The sequence below is a fragment of the Solanum tuberosum genome, unplaced genomic scaffold (genome assembly GCF_000226075.1).
Source record: "Solanum tuberosum cultivar DM 1-3 516 R44 unplaced genomic scaffold, SolTub_3.0 scf00292, whole genome shotgun sequence".
Lineage (NCBI taxonomy): Eukaryota > Viridiplantae > Streptophyta > Magnoliopsida > Solanales > Solanaceae > Solanum > Solanum tuberosum.
In genome coordinates this window covers 276,560-295,542 of record NW_006239216.1, presented here as the reverse complement: position 1 = coordinate 295,542, position 18,983 = coordinate 276,560, and the positions used below count along the sequence as shown (strand labels likewise).

General features: G+C 31.7%; 3 protein-coding genes and 2 pseudogenes across 4 annotated transcripts; 4 read left to right on the top strand and 1 right to left on the bottom strand.

Annotated features, from left to right (window-relative positions):
- The first annotated feature begins 493 nt into the window (after positions 1-493).
- Positions 494-2,536, top strand: LOC102595591 (uncharacterized). Of its 2 annotated transcripts, none has more exons than XM_006359164.2 (2): positions 494-862; positions 2,094-2,510. In XM_006359164.2, exons 1-2 carry the CDS (start codon positions 631-633, stop codon positions 2,267-2,269), a joined length of 408 nt encoding a protein of 135 aa, XP_006359226.1. In that variant the 5' UTR covers positions 494-630; the 3' UTR covers positions 2,270-2,510. The 2 variants fall into 2 exon arrangements, with proteins under 2 accessions (XP_006359226.1, XP_006359227.1); XM_006359165.2 differs by having other exon boundaries at positions 495-862; positions 2,097-2,536.
- On the bottom strand, positions 2,495-5,308 carry LOC102596145 (FAD-dependent urate hydroxylase-like). Its single transcript, XM_006359166.2, has 6 exons — positions 5,100-5,308; positions 4,713-4,859; positions 4,364-4,429; positions 4,114-4,279; positions 3,707-3,935; positions 2,495-3,170 (listed from the first exon to the last, which is right to left on the bottom strand). The coding sequence occupies exons 1-6, from the start codon at positions 5,261-5,263 to the stop codon at positions 2,650-2,652; spliced, it is 1,293 nt and encodes a 430-aa protein (XP_006359228.1). The 5' UTR covers positions 5,264-5,308; the 3' UTR covers positions 2,495-2,649.
- A 2,873-nt stretch (positions 5,309-8,181) lies between these two features.
- On the top strand, positions 8,182-9,956 carry LOC102581475 (uncharacterized; annotated as a pseudogene).
- A 3,460-nt stretch (positions 9,957-13,416) lies between these two features.
- On the top strand, positions 13,417-15,197 carry LOC107062985 (uncharacterized). The gene is made up of 2 exons (XM_015314326.1): positions 13,417-13,924; positions 14,353-15,197. The coding sequence occupies exons 1-2, from the start codon at positions 13,433-13,435 to the stop codon at positions 14,992-14,994; spliced, it is 1,134 nt and encodes a 377-aa protein (XP_015169812.1). The 5' UTR covers positions 13,417-13,432; the 3' UTR covers positions 14,995-15,197.
- Positions 15,198-16,653: 1,456 nt separating this feature from the next.
- LOC102581141 (uncharacterized) lies at positions 16,654-18,501 on the top strand (annotated as a pseudogene).
- Positions 18,502-18,983: the final 482 nt, after the last annotated feature.

Below are 18,983 nucleotides of genomic sequence, written 5' to 3'. Positions count from 1 at the left end.
TATATATATATATATATATTACTGATAGTTCCAATAAGAAATTCACATATCCATATAATGTAATTATGAAACTAAAAAAATCACAATATTTTAATACAATTTTTACCCTTTTAACTCATTAAATTATTATAACTTAACCATTGTATAATACTTCTCAAACATATTTGGAAGTTCATTATGTTTAGGGTTGATATGATTTCACGTGTTTGTGATCCACTCAAACTTATCTTGATTTTTCACAGTTTTTTTTCAATTTTTTTGTTCATTTATCTCATTAAATCATTTGGAGGAATTATATTTAGATTAATTATCCACTCTCTATATGAGAGAATCAATTTCACTAACAACATGAGGTGTGTTGCGGTGCTGGGATTGTTTTATCATTAATCAGAGATGTCAAATGCGAGAAATAAATTTCTCTTCAGCAGTACGATAAGTACTATCGTCGGTGATAAATTAGTCATAGGTCCACTTGATTCATTTTTTTATAATTCCATTTTTGTATTAAGACTTCGCATTTCCCACGCTGTCTGCTACCTGCCAACTTCCCAGAACCCGCCTAAATAACAGTCAAAATACTCCATTTTTCTTCCAAATTCTCCATTTTTTCCTCCATTTCTGTAATCAGCCATGTACCGTTCATCGAGTTCTTCACGAGTATCTGAAGAGTTCTTTTTTAATTCTTCTCCGAATCTGAAATCAACAATTTCTACTGAAACTGAAGAACTACCGACGTTTAATCCCCAATCTCAAGTTGCTAAAAAGGAAAGAAATCGTCTCAGATCTGCTGAAAATGCAATCCATCTTATCCCTTTAATACTGCTGCTTTCTGCTATTGTTTTGTGGGTTTTCTCTAGCCCCGGTAATTTTTACTGAAAATCTCACTATCTTTGTGTTTTTTGATTCAGCTGAATGTGTTTCAAGATTCTTTTTTTATGTTGTGTAGAGTTGGGTTTATTCATTTATAGTTGAATTATTGCTGACCCATTTGGTTATTACTTCGTTTTTTTGATTTTGTAATGTTCGGAATTTGGAGTATTGAGGTTTCGGATTTGAGCTTTGGGTATGGAAAAATACTTGGTAGGGAACATTTCTCCTTGAATGGAGCCCTACCCGATGTGAATCTGGATTAGTTGGGCTCCAGTATGGGTACCGGACACCGGATGGGAAACAAAAACAATTTTTTTTGGAGTAGTGGATGATGTGGAAACGAGATGGGAAATTGGATGTTGAATTTGTGAATGAAATTTTGTGGTATTTCTTGAGTTGACTTTGTTTAAAGTTGGATTCATCAATTGATTTGGAAAAAAGATAAAGCTGTTTTGTCGATGCTTTGCTTTTCTTGTTTCTGATTCTTTTCGCAAAAGAGCTAAGAAAGAATCAGATCTTTTGCTTGTAGGTACTTTTTTGGCTAGTATAAATGGACTTTCATTTATGGAGTTTTCTATGTTGTCTGTATTTAAGATGAAATTGGAGCTTAGTGTATGTTGTTTACCCCCATATTGAACCTTTGACTAGATTCTCAGCTTTCATGTTAACAGGAGAATTTCATCAATAGATAGTAAATGATCATGAAATTCACTTGAAATGGTTATACATATTGAAATCAAGAACTAGCTGAGTAATAATCGCCATTTACATACGTTGTTTACTTAAATTTTTTTGACATTGAACTATTATGATTGAATCTGTTTGAAAACTAGCCAGCATAACTTCTATGGACACTTGACATACCTATTATTTGTTGGTGTTTGGTTTTTCGAGTATTGGTAGTTAGGCAACAGTTGATTGTTTCCTCTAGTGATCTTCTGTTTGATTAGATGATTGTTGTTCTCTGAATTGTGGTTGGAGGAAAGGAGTTCACTCTTGTATCTCCATACTGCTTTACTCGAGCTGATTTTACTACCTTTTCTTCTTATGTTGGGGCGCGTTAAGTTTCTTTCTTTGATCTTCATCAAGGGAGTCTATCCTTTTATAGCATTTGTTGTATGGTGTCCTAAGTTAATGTTATCTATGCCACCAATATACTGAATGAGAAAAAAACAGCTTATCACTATCATTTTGCTGTTAAGACATATTTCTATCCCGCACAGCAGTTCCTATGGTGAATAAAGCTGATTCAATTGTTGCCAGACTCAACATTGCTGTGAATCAACCTGGAATCAATGGAGACAGTTCAAAGAGAAGTTTTACATCAAAGATAGAGTCAGAGGACATCGATGCAACTGATAAGTCCATCGGTCAAGAAAATAATGAAGCCGACGGATAACAGAGTGAAGTTCCCTTGGTCATCTAGAATAGACATCATCAATCATGGCTCATACATATGTTAAATTAGTGAACTGTATACAACATACATAGGCGATATCACGTTAGCTGGCTTTTGAGTAAAGTTTAAAATTGTCCCAAAGTACCAAGTGTTATAGTGAATGATTTTCCCTTTGGTACTCTACTGTTATATTGTTTGTATGCAGAAGCATGTATTGAATTCGGATACAGAAGCATAAACACTTCTATTAGTAAATTCGTTGAATCACAAAACAGTACATCTCTACTTTGAAATACATTCTGTCTATAGTTGTTTTCGTTTCCTGAAAAGAAAACATACATTCTGTTTATTGCCATTGCTAAGTTTTCGTCCCTCAAAAACTAATGTCCGTCTCTTTTAGCTTGCTCAAATTCATAATTGGTATGTTTCGTCAATGCTCTGGGCTTCAGCTTAGGCACAAGGAGATTATTTCTAACAGAACATATCAGTGTATTCTCAGACTGCAGCAGTGCTCCAATGCGATTTGCCATTACTGTTAATGGAAACACACGTTTCCATCTTTCACTTCCATATGCTTTGAATGCATCCTCCACAGAAATATGCTTGGACTTCATTGCTTCTGCTAGCTTTTCTGTCAAAACTATTGAATCCTCCAACGCGCAGCAAGCACCCTGACCCATGTTGGGTGTCATTGGATGCCATGCATCTCCAGCAAGCACTGTCCTTCCACTAAAAGGCGGAGGACTTATTACTGGCCAAAGCCATCGGTCATAAAGGGGATTTCTTGTTAATGTATCGTCTGGTGTAAGATTAATCAGGTTTAACATGTCCGCGACTGGCCAATCTCTAACGAGCTCTTTAGCTTGTTGTCTCAATATTGAAGGATCTGTGATCCTTGGACCTGCCAAGAGATGCAAAAGTTAGAAAGGTGTTTACAGAAAAGTTCCAGCCAAGAAGTGAGTCTCTATTGTTACAACTGGTGCCACATGGGAAAAGTTTGCTGTCAATAACATGGAAGAACAGCCCCACACAAAATAGAACAAAAGCTGGAAGCCTATCTTATGCACATGAGGCATATTCACCTCTGATTCTTTTGGCACATTGGTGGAATAATGAGTTTTGATTTTGAATTTTAAACATTTTGCACATACAGAAGAAGGAATAGTAAATCGAATAACAAGAAACTACGAGGTTAGTGCTAATTGGTAAGAAAGAAGGTCCAAGTACAACCACCAAACGTATCTTGTAGGAAAAGAGAGGACACTCAACTACCAACTAACCTTCTATCCTAATCCACGACCTCCAATCCCTCCTATCTAAGGTTTCTCTATGTAATCCGTCACTAATATTGTCAAGGGAATATTCAAGTACCTCAAGACTAATGCAGAGATGATGAACTAGACTTGAATCACCAGATACTTTTGATGAAACATATACCTGGAGATGAGCTGTTGCACAAGACAAACCAGTAGACCTTGGTTTTAGAAGCAGGAACAAATGCAGTGCGTAATCCTCTTCCATATGTGTAGTTAACTTTTGGTTCATATGGCTGTCCTTCAGGGAAGTATCCTAGGCCTCGAAAGGCGATATGCCCTGCATACTTAGGCTGTCGAAATCCCATCCATTTAGCCGTTGGTGACCATACACCATCACAAGCAATCACCACCTGAGGAGAGCGTTGAAGATATAATTTAAGTAAACAACATTATACTTTCCCTAACAAACTTAAGCTTCTAGACGAAATGACCCACACTATCCAACACAGTATTAGAGCAGACAAAGGTCCTGCGTTCAAATCTCAGTGTTACTTATCATAACGTGAGGGATTGAAGTATTATATTTACCTCAGCGGATAAACGAGTACCATCTTGAAGTTGCAATAAGGTATTAGTACCATTTTCACTTGTCTCAATGTTTGACAACTTTGAGGAAAAAGATATAGCATTTGGTGGTAGTTTACTTGCTAGTGTTTCAAGTAAGACTCTTCTCTCAACCACCCTTACTTCTTGGCTGCTCCATTAATTTCATAGTATCAATAGAAGAAAGGTAAAATAAAAAAGATCAATTAGAAAGTACATCAAATCCCCATTTTACCTTTTGTCCTCATCTTTGAACCCAAATGAGTTTAACTCCTTACCATCATCTGATTTTATTACTACCCTGAAAAAATTGATGACATCAACAAATGTTAGATGTGTACTGAATAAAACATGTCAAGTTTAAACACAAGTTAAAGTCAACATCGAGGAACTTCAAAGCGTACAGTCAGTGGTGGAGTCAAAAATTTGGCTTATATTATAGAGTTTGAGTTGAAAGTAACTAACATGTTTGTGCATCGTGCAATTAACCAATGCTCGATATACAACAACAACATATTATATTATGACCAAATAAATCAATAAGCAATGGATTTGACTAAAACATAAAAATTGTACAAAAATACCCTTGAAGATCAAGAAATTGACTCCTAAGTTCATCACCAACTCCAATAGCATCAAGTGCCTTCCATCCATTTTTAGAAAGTGTTATTGAACTTCCTTCAGTTCTCAATGATTCAGCTTGTTCAAGCACCAAACTTCTAATACCAAACCTAAAATAACAGCAACTCAAAATCATTAAAATTCACAAAAAAAGAAGTATTTTTGGAAAATGCAAAACACCCCAGGTGTGGCATAGTGGTTGTTGAAATTCATGGTTAAGAGTTCAAATTCCACCACACTATTGCGGATGTAAGGTGAGAGGTATCTAGCGAAGGTGGCCCAGACATCATGGTCATAAAAAAATATAATTGGGAAAATGCAAATTTATAAGTTAAGTGTAAAATTTGAACCTTTGAAGTGAAAGAGCAGAAGCAAGGCCAGCAATTCCTGCCCCAACAATTACAATATTTTCTTTTCTAACATCATTAGAAAATAATCTTCTTTGAATATAAGTAGATATTTTAGATGAAGAATGAGACTTGGCATGTTGTAGAATTGAAGAGATTAAAGCCATGGCCACTCAATTATTTGGAGACAAAAAAGACTAGAGATAGAAAAATAATTCAAGAGGGTATGTATGTTGTGGACATATAAAGAGTGAATGAAAAAAATAATTCTTTTATATAAATCCTTATAAAAAAAATATATTTTAAAATTTGAAAACAATTTAGTTTGACTTTTCATTCACCAAGAATTGTCTTACCATTTTGATCAAGTTGGACACGACATTAATAACTCCAACGACTTGTCTATCGAAACTTCGCCTGTAAATGCCATCTTAATTTGGTGATAAAGTTTGTAATTAATTTTAATTTTATTTAGGAAGAAGCATTAAAAATATCCCTCAATTCGATATAAATTATAAGTTGCATCTCTGATTTTGCATTAAGAGTAAAATAGATTCCTAGTTTCTCGTCAAATTTAGTGGATTTAATACTTCTCTCATCTTTTTAATAAGAGTTTCATGTTCATCTAAGAGTTAGAGACCATCTGTTATGTCACGTTGCAGATCGTAAATATATCTACGTTTATTTAATTAAATAAAAAAATATTTTTATGACTGTATAATAATTTTCACCGAGTTCATACTTCTCTTTTATTTATGAAATAGGTGCATTGTGAATTTCAACTGATGAAAAATGGACAGGTAAGCAAAGCTTTTATTTTTGCTATGAATATGACCTGATGTTGGAAATTCAACTTGTATTAAAGGTCAAAAAGTAAGATGATTAGGAATTATGTCATGTGTCATAAAAATATTATATTCACTGATTATTGATTTCTCTTTTGTCTGGATTCAATGATTGTTAATTGTTTTCAAATTTTATATTTGGTCGTCAAATGTACTTAGAATTGTCAAAAATTCCTCTCTCAGAAAAGTAAAATGATATGACATTTTTAATATATTTTATTCATTAGAAAAAGATAGGTGGTATTTTTTTAATATAAATTTGAGTAAAAAGTTTAACTCTACTCGTTCACATCGCCAATTTCGACTGCAAATAAAGGAGGTGGTTAGCACTAGATCAATGAAAAATAACTTTTCACCCAATAAGTAAGGTAAGACCTATTTATAAAATTACATTATATTTGTTATTAGTGTAAATAAAACATTCATCATACTTAAAATTCTATTTAATATATTTCAGTAAGTAGTTACAAGCTTTATCCACTCCTTTTTAAAAAAATATTTATTAAGATTATCCACACTAAAATTTATCTACTAGAGAATTCAAATTAAAAGTACGTATAATTCGTCTAATTTGTATAATTCGCCTGATTGTATAAATTAGAATTTTGTATAATTCGGTTCTTGATGGTATAAATGCAGAATTTTTATATGTTTACCATAGCTATTTGTATCATATTTAACAAAAAAATACAATAAATTACCATGTTTGTATATTAGCAAGCGAAATATACAAATGAAGTTCTAAAAAATTTCACCAACCAAACATGAGAAAATAAGTAAAAAATCTACTTGTTTTCCATGAAAATATTTTCCTACCTACCAAACACACCCATAGTTTTATTCTTTTTTCATTTCAATGTGAAAGATTTAATAAACAACTATGGAGAAGGTACACTCACTAATTGATTAGTATTATCTCATTTCCTCAAATAATGGTATTTGTATATACTTACCCTATTTGTAACTTCGCAAGCGAAATATACAAACTGTAACCTCTATAGCAAACAGAACTACAGCTATGGAGCGCAATATCAAAACTATAGATAAAACGTTATTATGTCTGTTATGTTTGTTGTTTCTCAAATTTTCTCAACCTTAAACTATATCTACTACTATCAAGACAAAATAAAATAGGTCTAGTTAGTTGGGCCATTTTTTCACTCCACCAAAACGTTTGTCTTTCTATGTGGCCCATTTGAAACTCTGTCATGTGAATCCAATAGCTCATGAACTTATTAAAAGACAAGTTTTTGCACGGATTGTCCTATTTTGGGGTGATCTTTAATTTTTGTTCCTCAAATTCATAGTCTCTAAATTTTCATTTATGAATTTCGAACGATACCAAGGAAAGTTTAAATATTTTTGTGTTTTAAAAGTTTTGATTTTGCCTTAAAAATAAAAATAAAATAAAAAATAGACAAGAAGACACAAACAATTTTCTGTCCTCGTATAACATAGAACCAGGAATAAATACTTACCTACCGGCAGAAAGGATTTGGAAGGACATTATATTCATACCAACAAAGACCACCAATAATTCTAGTCCATATATAAAGAAATATCTTTAATTCCAAGTCTCGATGAATCTATGGACGTATATACTATAAGAGATAAGATTACGAATGAAGATATATAAGAGTAATTTCAGTGATGAATAAGATGTGGAAAGTAAGATTGAGATAGTTCGAATATGTAAAAAGGAGGAGCACATGAGATGCTCTAGTAATCGAAGGTGTGAGAGGTTGAGACTGATAGCTAGGTTCATTGCGTTAGATGTTTTATTTTACTTGTTCTGTTTAGACTTTACACTCCTTAAAAAATAATGATTAATATGAGTGTTTTATCACAATATTTATATTAATTGGTGTTTAATCTTAGGTCTTGGGAAACAATTTGTGGAATGAGTAATTAATGCTTAAAAATATATAATAATATGTTTTTCTCTTAATATGCTGTAAATTTTTTATTTTTTTTATAGTGGACAAGTAAAAGTGATTGTATCGAAGGGAGCATACAATTAGATGGAAGGTAAAGTAGTTTGTGTTCTGATAATCAAATATGTCCTTTATTAAGTTTCCAGTACAATCCTGTAATGAAAGTTTTTTTTTGGTCTAATCTTTAATCAAAGTTAGTTGCATCAACCAATCTCTGATTACACTGATTTCATCAATTCTATAATGCATTCTTTCTTTATCTATATAATGCCTAGTAATGTCACACAACTTATAACATACATTTAATTCTTATAATTTTCAACATGGCATATTGCAATGAAAATATTGGAGTGGCACATGATTTTGTCTCCAACTTGCAAATTGAAGCAATCCAAACAGTGATTCCAGTGAAGCAAACTGATCCAAGGATATCGCGGCGAGTTCTCATTGGTGAAAATCCTGGCTCTGACAATTTTCAAAGGCGTTTTCATATGGTCTTTTGCTATAATAAGGCGTCAGAGACGGATTCAGGGTGGATGGTCACTGGATGGATTAAGGAGTCACTAGGAAAGGCACTTGTTGAAACCATTACTTGCTGGTAGACTTAGAAGTATAGGAGAAAATACTACTAATTATGGGGAGTTTGAAATTGTGTCAAATGATTCTGGTGTTAGATTGATTGAAGCTGAAATGCCAATGAATTTTGATGACTTTATTCATCTTAAGGAAAAGAAAAATGTAGAAGGTCAGCTTGTCTTTTGGGATGATATTCATGAGCCAAACACTCAATATTCACCACTTTTTTATGTCCAGGTTAGCCACACCACTTTTTTATTTGGTCTCAATTTTCACGTCATGAGCTAACTTTGGATTGAGTCAAGCTTAAAATTTATTTATTTTTAAAAAAAATCATGCTATCAAAAACAGACTCATCTCATTTTATGGTTTACCTGATATTGGAACCTACAACAACCAAATATATTCAAATATCAAATGTTATAATAGGTATACTATAACAGTCAATCACTATAGCAGTCGAAAAATTTCGAAACCAAGCATGTTATAGAAGTTTTGAGTGTAGAAGGTGAAAATTTTTGTGAGTTATTAGCAAAAACATCTACCATATTATTTGAAATATTTGTATGGTCTTAACTTTTAATGGTTTTTTGAGATTTTGTTATAAATTCAAGGGCTATATATAGAAGATCATACTCTTTTTTTTTCAGGTGACAAATTTCAAGTGTGGAAGATACTCCATTGGTATAAGTTGTAGCCTTTTTCTAGAAGATCCTTTTTCCATGACTAGTTTCTTGAATAGATGGTCCAAAATTCACGTCAATATGGTATCAGAGGCAGATGCACCTAAAATTCCGACATTTTTTCCACCAAATCTTAGGAAAAAAGGGTGTTCACCAACTTTATATTTGAGCTCAAACACAAATAATTACCACGTTAATGATACGTTAATTTTTAAATTACCTTTGAAATTCTTGAATTTAAGTGATGATATCCACAAGAATAATCTTGTAAAAAAATGTGTTGAAGAGGTCGAGAACAAATTTGGTAAGAATTTGTCTACAAAATTGTGTTTGTTTGTTAGAGAAACCTCAGAGGATGTTAATGTTGAAACATTTTCTAGAGAAGGGATTAATCCATTTGGTTCAATTAAGAATGAATTAATTTCAGCTAATTATTGGGATGATTTGGGATTAGCTGATAATATAAGGTTTAATGAAGAAAATAAGGCTGCCCATTTTTCATGTTGGATAATTAATCCAGGAAATGAAGATCTTGTGTTGATTACTCCATCTTTTGGTGATGAAAGTGGCTCTGAAAATAATGTTTTAGTTACAATGAGAGATTAATCTTTTCAAAGAGCGCGTTTTACTCTTTTGTTGGATTGCTCAACATGAATTTGAATTAATCGAGCCTGCAGATTTCAGTATATCGAGAAAAGATTGAATATTGTATGCTTGCTTTGTTTTTTATTTTCCCTTATATAAGCCCAAGATATGACATTATTGTTATTGTACTATGATTAATTATGAATGCAATTTTAGAAATATCTTGATTTCTCTTTCACTATGTTGTAAAGTGTGAATATAATTTCTTTTAATTTTTGTTTAATCATCTAATACTTGAAATATACTAATCCGATTATTATTACTAATTTGAATTCAGGTTAAATAGACTCAATAAGAAATAATTAGTAAAGTATATTAGCTTCCGATCAAGAAGTTTTGTTATCAAAGCTCTTTTTAAAAACCTTGCTGGAGGGCTTGTTTAGAAATATTTTTAGGGAGAGGGGCCATTACTAGTAAATATTTGTAAATCTTCGATGAAACTTACGAATTTATAAAAGAGTTAAAAGATAAAAAAAAAAAACACATAAAATTATTCCAATTTTGTAAGATTCATACTTGAGCTATTGAGAGTTTGAGTTTCTATCTGAACTATCACCTAATAGTCAATATAATTAACTAATTTTACTAATTTAGAGTGTTGATTTCATGCATGTGATTTCGTTGCTACTTGTGTTACTCTATGTGTAAGTTGTTTTTGCCTAATATTTATCGTTGTATTGACATGCATGTGCTCTTTTTTGTGGTCCGTTTCTTATAATATAGGTCTTCTAAGGTTTCATTCTATTTGTTTTATGTTTTGGGGGGTTTGGGGGGACATATGACTTTATTTTTTAGTTCTTTTGTAGGTGATTTTGCATTTATTTGATTGTGTTGGTTGAAAGTAGAATTTTTTGTTGATTTAGGGTTGTTTGGTTTGGAATAAAATATTTTGGAATTAATTATTGTGGTATAATTTATTCAGGATAGATTATTCATGTATATGGGATAATTTTTTTCATCACTATATTAAAAATGGTGGGATAAATAATTTAAGGCCAAACACATATGCAGACCCTTAAATTTGTCCCTAAATTTCATTTTGGCACTCTAACTTAACCTTGTTCCATTTTACCCCTTTAACTCCAATTTTTATGTTTCATTTTGGCACTTCTAAGTGATGTGGTAGAGTGTGTGCATCACACTTTCTCTAAGAGAGTGAAAGATAACAAAAAAAGTATTTTTTAAAAAAATAATAAAAGATTAATCCTTCAACTCTATTTTTTTATGTATCATTTAAACACAAAATACTAATTTTATGATTTCTTTATTTCTATATATGCTCTTCAATTGCAATTTTGAATTTTAAAAATCTTCGTTCATCCGTTAGTTATTGTAAAAAATTCAATTTGACGGGTGACATTGATTTTTTTTTAAAAAGTAACAATTTCTTTTTGCGAGTTTCCCTGTATTTACACATGAAAAATAATCGACGAAAGTGCGTCAATTTTCTTTCTTAAGAAAATCAATGACAACCCAACGAAGTCTATCGAGTTTCAACATTTTTTTATAGTGTTATTAAATCCAAAATTTGTATATGCTTACCATAGCTATTTGTTCAAGATTTAACAAAAAATCACAATAAATTACCATGTTTGTATATTAGCAAGCGAAATATACAAACGGGGTTTTGAAAAATTCCTAAATGTATAAATATTCTATTTATATATTTGCAAGCGAAATCATAGTCTTCATAGCAAACTAAACTATAACTATACAACGCAATTATCGAAACTATAGATAGACCGTTATTATGTCAGTTATGTTTGTTATTTCTCAAATTTTCTCAGCTTTAAACTATATCTACTACTATCAAGACAAATAAAAGAGGTCCAGTTAGTTGGGCCATTTTTTCACTCCACCAAAACGTTTGTCTTTCTATGTGGCCCATTTGAAACTTTGTCATGTGAATCCAATAATCCATGAACTTATTAGCAACTAAATTCCTTCGTTGGATTCACCATTGTTGATTTCACACAAACTTTTTAATTTGTATTTCCGTTATCCTCTCTTTGCTGCTCGACCAGCAGTCACCATTGTCGCCTCCTCCGGCAAAACCCAAACCACCAACAAAAACCCTTTCTCCCCTCCCCCTCCCCCTCTCCTCTTATCTCTCTCTCGTTTCAAGACGACCACCATGAAAATCTACCCTTTTTCTCACATCGAGGTCGCCTACAACAACAACAACAAAACCTTGCGGCTACACTACTCCGACCAACGAGCTCCAGCAAAGCAAGCAAAACCTCGACGATCAACGTACGCACGGATTCTTTTAGTTTGTTTTTCAAGGTTCTCCGACAAGGAAAATTCGAATATTGCTTGACAAGCTTTTGCTATCAATATTTATCTTTGTTCCTCACAATGCAATAAGAATTTGAAAGAATTAGGAGAACAATTTACGTTAGGAATTTGAAGAAATTGGGAGAGTATAGGAGAAAGTGGAAAAGAATTATTAAAAAATTGAAAATAATAATAAATTATTTAGTTTCCACATATCAAACGTGTAAAGTTCACATGCCAAGATAGATGTGGTTGTGGCTTTTTAAGGGTGTAATTATTACAGTTTTAAACAGTTCAGGTGGGTGATAGGACCCCGTAAAGTTAAAGTGTGTAGTTAGAAATCCGAATATATATTAGTGGGGCTTTTGACCATTTTCTCTATCTATTTTTTCATTTATGAATTTCGAACGATACCAAGGAAAATTTAATATTTTTGTGTTTTAAAGTTCTGATTTTGCCTTAAAAAGTTTTTTTTTTAAAAAAAATAGACAAGAAGACAAACAATTTTCAGTCCTCGTATACATAGGACCAGGAATAAATACTTACCTACCGGCAGAAAGGATTTGGAAGGACATTATATTCATACCAACAAAGAACACCAATAATTCTAGTTCATATATAAAGAAATATCTTTAATTCCAAGCTCTAGATGAATCTGTAGACGTATTTACTATAAGAGATAAAATTACGAATGAAGATATGTAAGAGTAATTTTAGTGATAAATTAAACAAGATGCAGGAAGTAAGACTGAGATAGTTTGAATATTTAAAAAGGAGGAGCACAGATGCGCGCCCTAGTAATTGGAGGTGTGAGAGGTTGACAATAATAGCTAGGTTGATTGCGTGAGTTATTTGATACTCCTTCTATTCAATTTTACTTGTCATGTTTAGACTTTGCACGTCCCTTAAAATATAATGATTGATATGAGTATTTTACCACAATATTTATATTAATTGGTGCTTAATCTTAGGTCTTGGAAAATGATTTGTGGAATAGGTATAATTAATGCCAAGGATAAAATTTAAAAATAATGATATGTTTTTCGCTTGATATATTGTAAAAATATATATTTTTGTATAGTGGATAAGTAAAAGTGGACGGATCGAATCGGAGGAAGCATACAATTAGATGGAAGGTAAAGTAGTTTGTGTTCTGATAACCAAACATGTTAGGAAAATGCCCTTTATTAAGTTTCCAGTACAATCCTGTAATGGAAGTTTGTTTTTGGTCTAATCTTTAATCAAAGTTAGTTGCATCAACCAATCTCTGATTACATTGATTTCATCAATTCTATAGTGCATTCTTTCTTTATCTATATAATGCCTAGTAATGTCACACAACTTATAACATACATTTAATTCTTATAATTTTCAACATGGCATATTGCAATGAAAATATTGGAGTGGCACATGATTTTGTCTCCAACTTGCAAATTGAAGCAATCCAAACAGTGATGCCAATGAAGCAAACTGATCCAAGGATATTGCGGCGAGTTCTCATTGGTGAAAATCCTGGCTCTGACAATTTTCAAAGGCGTTTTCATATGGTCTTTTGCTATAATAAGGCGTCAGAGACGGATTCAGGATGGATGGTCGCTGGGTGGATTAGGGAGTCACTAGGAAAAGCACTTGTTGAAAAACCATTACTTGCTGGTAGACTTAGAAGTATAGGAGAAAATAATACTAATTATGGGGAGTTTGAAATTGTGTCTAATGATTCTGGTGTTAGATTGATTGAAGCTGAAATGCCAATGAATTTTGATGATTTTATTCATCTTAAGGAAAAGAAAAATGTAGAAGGCCAGCTTGTCTTTTGGGATGATATTCATGAGCCTAGCACTCAATATTCACCACTTTTTTATGTACAGGTTAGCCACACCACTTTTTTATTTGGTCTCAATTTTCACGTCATAAGCTAACTTTGAGTTGAATTAGGCTTAATTTTTTTTAAAAAAAAATCATGCCATCAAAATCAGACTCATCTCATTTTATGGTTTACATGATATTGGAACCTATAACAACCAAATATATTCAAATATCAAATGTTATAATAAGTATACTATAATATTCAGTCACTATAGCAATCGAAAAAATTCGATATCAAGCATGTTATAGAAGTTTTGAGTGTAGAGCATTCTATTCAAAGGTGAAAATTTTTGTGAGTTATTAGCAAAAACGTATACATCTACCATATTCTTTGAAATATTTGTATGGTTTTAACTTTTAATGGTTTTTTGAGATTTTGTTATAAATTCCAAGGGCTAGAAGATCTTTAATAAATGAATTTTTTTTTCAGGTGACAAATTTCAAGTGTGGAAGATACTCAATTGGGATAAGTTGTAGCCTTTTTCTAGAAGATCCTTATTCCATGACTAGCTTCTTGAATAGATGGTCCAAAATTCACGTCAGCATGGTATTATTAGAGGCAGATGCACCTAAAATTCCGACATTTTTTCTACCAAATCTTAGGAAAAAAGGGTGTTCACCAACTTTATATTCGAGCTCAAACACAAGTAATTACCATGTTAACGACATGCTAATTTTTAAATTACCCTTGAAATTCTTGAATTTAAGTGATGATTTCCACAAGAATAATCTTGTAGAAAAATGTGTTGAAGAGGTAGAGAATAAATTTGGTAAGAATTTGTCTACAAAATTGTGTTTGTTTGTTAGAGAAACCTCAGAGGATGTTAATGTGGAAACATTTTCTAGAGAAGGGATTAATCCATCTGATTCTATTAAAAATGGATTAATTTCAGCTAATTATTGGGATGATTTGGGATTAGCTGATAATATAAGGTTTAATGAAGAAAATAAGGCTATCCATTTTTCATGTTGGATAATTAATCCAGGAAATGAAGATCTTGTGTTGATTACTCCATCTCTTCATGATGAAAGTGGCTCTGAAAAGAATGTTATAGTTATAATGAGAGATTAATCTTTCCATAGAGCGCATTTTACTCTTTTGTTGGATTACTCGACACGAATCTGATCAAGCACATATTTCAGCTTATCGAGAAAAGATTGAATATTGTAAATTGTATGCTTGCTTTGTTTTTTATTGTTCTTTATATCATCCCAAGAAATGAAAGTATTGTTATGGTATGATTTATTATGAATGCAATTTTAGAAATATCTTGATTTCTCTTTCACTATGTTACGTTGTGAAGTGTGAATATAATTTCTTTAATTTTCTGTTTAATCATCTAATACTTGAAATACACTAGTTCGATTATTATTACTAATTTGAATTAGTGTTAAATAGACTCAATAAGGAACAAATAGTAAAGTATATTAGCTTCCGACCAAGAAGTTTTGTTATCAAAGCTCTTTTTAAAATCCTTGCTTGAGGGCTTGTTTAGAAATGTTTTTAGAAAGAGGGGCCATTACTAGTAAATATTTGTAAATCTTCGATGAAACTTACGAATTTATAAAAGAGTTAAAAGTAAAAAAAAACACATAAAATTATTCCAATTTTGTTAGATTCATACTTGAACTATTGAGAGTTTGAATTTCTATCTGAACTATCACCTAATAGTCCGTATAATTAACTAATTTTACTATTTTAGAGTGTTGATTTCATGTATGTGATTTCGTTGCTACTTGTGTTAGTCTGTGTACGTTGTTTTAGTCAAATATTTATTGTTGTATTGACATGCATGTGCAGTTTTTTGTGGTCCATTTCTTATAATATAGGTCTTCTAAGGTTTCATTCTATTTGTTTTATGTTTTGGGGGGTTTGGGGGTGGGGGGGACATATGACTTTATTTGTTAGTTCTTTTGTACGTGATTTTGCATTTATTTGATTGTGTCGGTTGAAAGTAGAATTTTTTTGTTGATTTTGGGTTGTTTGATTTGGAATAAAATATTTTGGGATTAATTATTATGGTATAAATTATTCAATTTTACTTGTCATATTTAGACTTTGCACGTCTTAAAATATAATGATTGATATGAGTATTTTATCACAATATTTATATTAATTGGTGTTTAATCTTAGGTCTTGGAAAATAATTTGTGGAATAGATAATAATTAATGCTAAGGATAAAATTTAAAATAATGATATGTTTTTCACTTGATATATTGTAAAAATATATTTTTTTGTATAATGGATAAGTAAAAGTGGACGGAATCGAATCAGAGGAAGCATACAATTAGATGGAAGGTAAAGTAGTTTGTGTTCTGATAACCAAACATGTTAGGAAAATGTCCTTTATTAAGTTTCCAGTACAATCCTTTAATGAAAGTTTCTTTTTTTTGGTCTAATCTTTAATGAAAGTTAGTTGCATCAACCAATTTTTGATTACATTGATTTCATCAATTCTATAATGCATTCTTTCTTTATCTATATAATGCCTAGTAATGCACAATTACTTATAACATACATTTAATTCTTTTAATTGTTGGGGAAATAATTAAAATATTTCACAATAATAATAATAGATAACTTTATTATTTAGTAAAAAAATAGTCCTGAAAATAAGATAAATATTACTATGATGATATATAATAATAGTGCATAAAATTAATATTTGAATCGTAATGGACACTGTCTTAAAAAACTATTTCAGTGATGTGAAATGTGTCCCTAAACAAGTCTTCTCTATCTTATAGAGGATACAAAATCAGCAAGTTGGTTTTCATGCAAAATTCCATAAGAAGACAAGTGTCAAGAAGAGGACAAGTGGCAAGAAGGGTGTAAAAGAATGGCTGCCAAGTTTATCAATTCTCCAACAAATATTTTCTTAATTAGTTTTGGCTTTTCAAATACATTTCTTAAAATAATCTTTTGAAAGAAAAACATTTTGCTTACATTAATTTTCAACATGGCAAATTGCAATGAAAATATTGGAGTGGCACATGATTTTGTCTCCAACTTGCAAATTGAAGCAATCCAAACAGTGGCGCCAATGAAGCAAACTGATCCAAGGATATCGCGGCGAGTTCTCATTGGTGAAAATTCTGGCTCAGCCAATTTTCAAAGGCGTTTTCACATGGTGTTTTGCTATAACAAGGCGTCAGAGACGGATTCAGGATGGATTGTTGCTGGATGGATTAAGGAGTCACTAGGAAAGGCACTTGTTGAAAAACCATTACTTGCTGGTAGACTTAGAAGTATAGGAGAAAATGATAATAATTATGGGGAGTTTGAAATTGTGTCAAATGATTCTGGTGTTAGATTGATTGAAGCTGAAATGCCAATGAATTTTGATGATTTTTATTCATCTTAAGGAAAAGAAAAATGTAGAAGGTCAGCTTGTCTTTTGGGATGATATTCATGAGCCTAACACTCAATATTCACCACTTTTTTATGTCCAGGTTAGCCACACCACTTTTTTATTTGGTCTCAATTTTCACGTCATGAGCTAACTTTCGGTTGAATCAGACTTAAAATTTATTTATTTTTTAAAATCATGCTATCAAAATCAGACTCATCTCATTTTTTGGTTTACCTGATATTGGAACCTATAACAACCAAATATATTCAAATGTCAAATGTTAAAATAGGTATACTATATAACAGTCCGTCATTATAATTTATAGCAGTCGAAAAGTTTCGAAATCAAGCATGTTATAGAAGTTTTGAGTGTAGAACATTCTATTCAAAGGTGAAAATTTTTGTGAGTTATTAGCAAAAACATCTACCATATTCTTTGAAATATTTGTATGGTCTTAACTTTTAATGATTTTTTGAGATTTTGTTATAAATTCCAAGGGTCATATATAGAAGATCATACTCTCTTTTTTCAGGTGACAAATTTCAAGTGTGGAAGATACTCGATTGGGATAAGTTGTAGCCTTTTTCTAGAAGATCCTTATTCCATTACTAGTTTCTTGAATAGATGGTCCCAAATTCATGTCAACATGATTTCAGAAGCAGATGCACCTAAAATTCCGACATTTTTCTTACCAAATCTTAGGAAAAAAGGGTGTTCACCAACTTTATATTCGAGCTCAAACACAAGTAATTACCATGTTAACGATACGTTAATTTTTAAATTGCCCTTGAAATTCTTGAATTTAAGTGATGATATCCACAAGAATAATCTTGTAGAAAAATGTGTTGAAGAGGTAGAGAACAAATTTGGTAAGAATTTGTCTACAAAATTGTGTTTGTTTGTTAGAGAAACCTCAGAGGATGTTAATGTGGAAACATTTACTAGAGAAGGGATTAATCCATTTGGTTCAATTAAGAATGGATTAATTTCAGCTAATTGTTGGGATGATTTGGGATTAGCTGATAATATTAGGTTTAATGAAGAAAATAAGGCTGTCCATTTTTCATGTTGGATAATTAATTCAGGAAATGAAGATCTTGTGTTGACTACTCCATCTCTTGGCGATGAAAGTGGCTTTGAAAATAATATTTTAGTTACAATGAGAGATAAATCTTTCCATAGAGCGCGTTTTACTCTTTTCTTGGATTACTCGACACGAATTTGAATTAATCAAGCCTGCAACTTTCATCATATCGAGAAAAGATTGAATATTGTAAATTGTATGCTTGCTTTGTTTTTTATTTTCCTTTATATCAACCCAAGAAATGATATTATTGTTATTATATGATTTATTATGAACTCAATTTTAGAAATATCTCGATTTCTCTTTCACTATGTTGTAAAGTGTGAATATAAGTTATTTTAGTCTAATATTTTGTCACGCCCCGAGCCTACACCCTGGGCGGGACCGGCACTCGGAGACCATTGCTGACCCCAAGCGAACCCTTGGCCTGGCTTTCTTAACTCAGCGGAAACTTAACTCAACAATACAACTCAATGCAATGAAAGGTTATAAAACAACCAACTGATGCATAACATGCCAAAAGGCAGCTCGAGTCTCAAAATAGAATATTTACATATATACATAGATAAGAGACTCAAAACTAACTGACTGACTGTCTATGAAGCCTCTAAAATACTGAGATG

What these genes read in the sequence shown, in the direction of transcription:
- LOC102595591 (XM_006359164.2), top strand. Translation starts at nt 631, where the DNA reads ATGTACCGTTCATCGAGTTCTTCACGAGTATCTGAAGAGTTCTTTTTT. An exon ending in GTGGGTTTTCTCTAGCCCCG is followed by an intron (nt 863 to 2,093) that starts GTAATTTTTACT and finishes TATCCCGCACAG; the next exon opens with CAGTTCCTATGGTGAATAAA.
- LOC102596145 (XM_006359166.2), bottom strand. Translation starts at nt 5,263, where the DNA reads ATGGCTTTAATCTCTTCAATTCTACAACATGCCAAGTCTCATTCTTCA. An exon ending in TCTGCTCTTTCACTTCAAAG is followed by an intron (nt 4,860 to 5,099) that starts GTTCAAATTTTA and finishes CTGTTATTTTAG; the next exon opens with GTTTGGTATTAGAAGTTTGG. An exon ending in GTGCAACAGCTCATCTCCAG is followed by an intron (nt 3,171 to 3,706) that starts GTATATGTTTCA and finishes ATCTCTTGGCAG; the next exon opens with GTCCAAGGATCACAGATCCT.
- LOC107062985 (XM_015314326.1), top strand. Translation starts at nt 13,433, where the DNA reads ATGGCATATTGCAATGAAAATATTGGAGTGGCACATGATTTTGTCTCC. An exon ending in CACCACTTTTTTATGTACAG is followed by an intron (nt 13,925 to 14,352) that starts GTTAGCCACACC and finishes TTTTTTTTTCAG; the next exon opens with GTGACAAATTTCAAGTGTGG.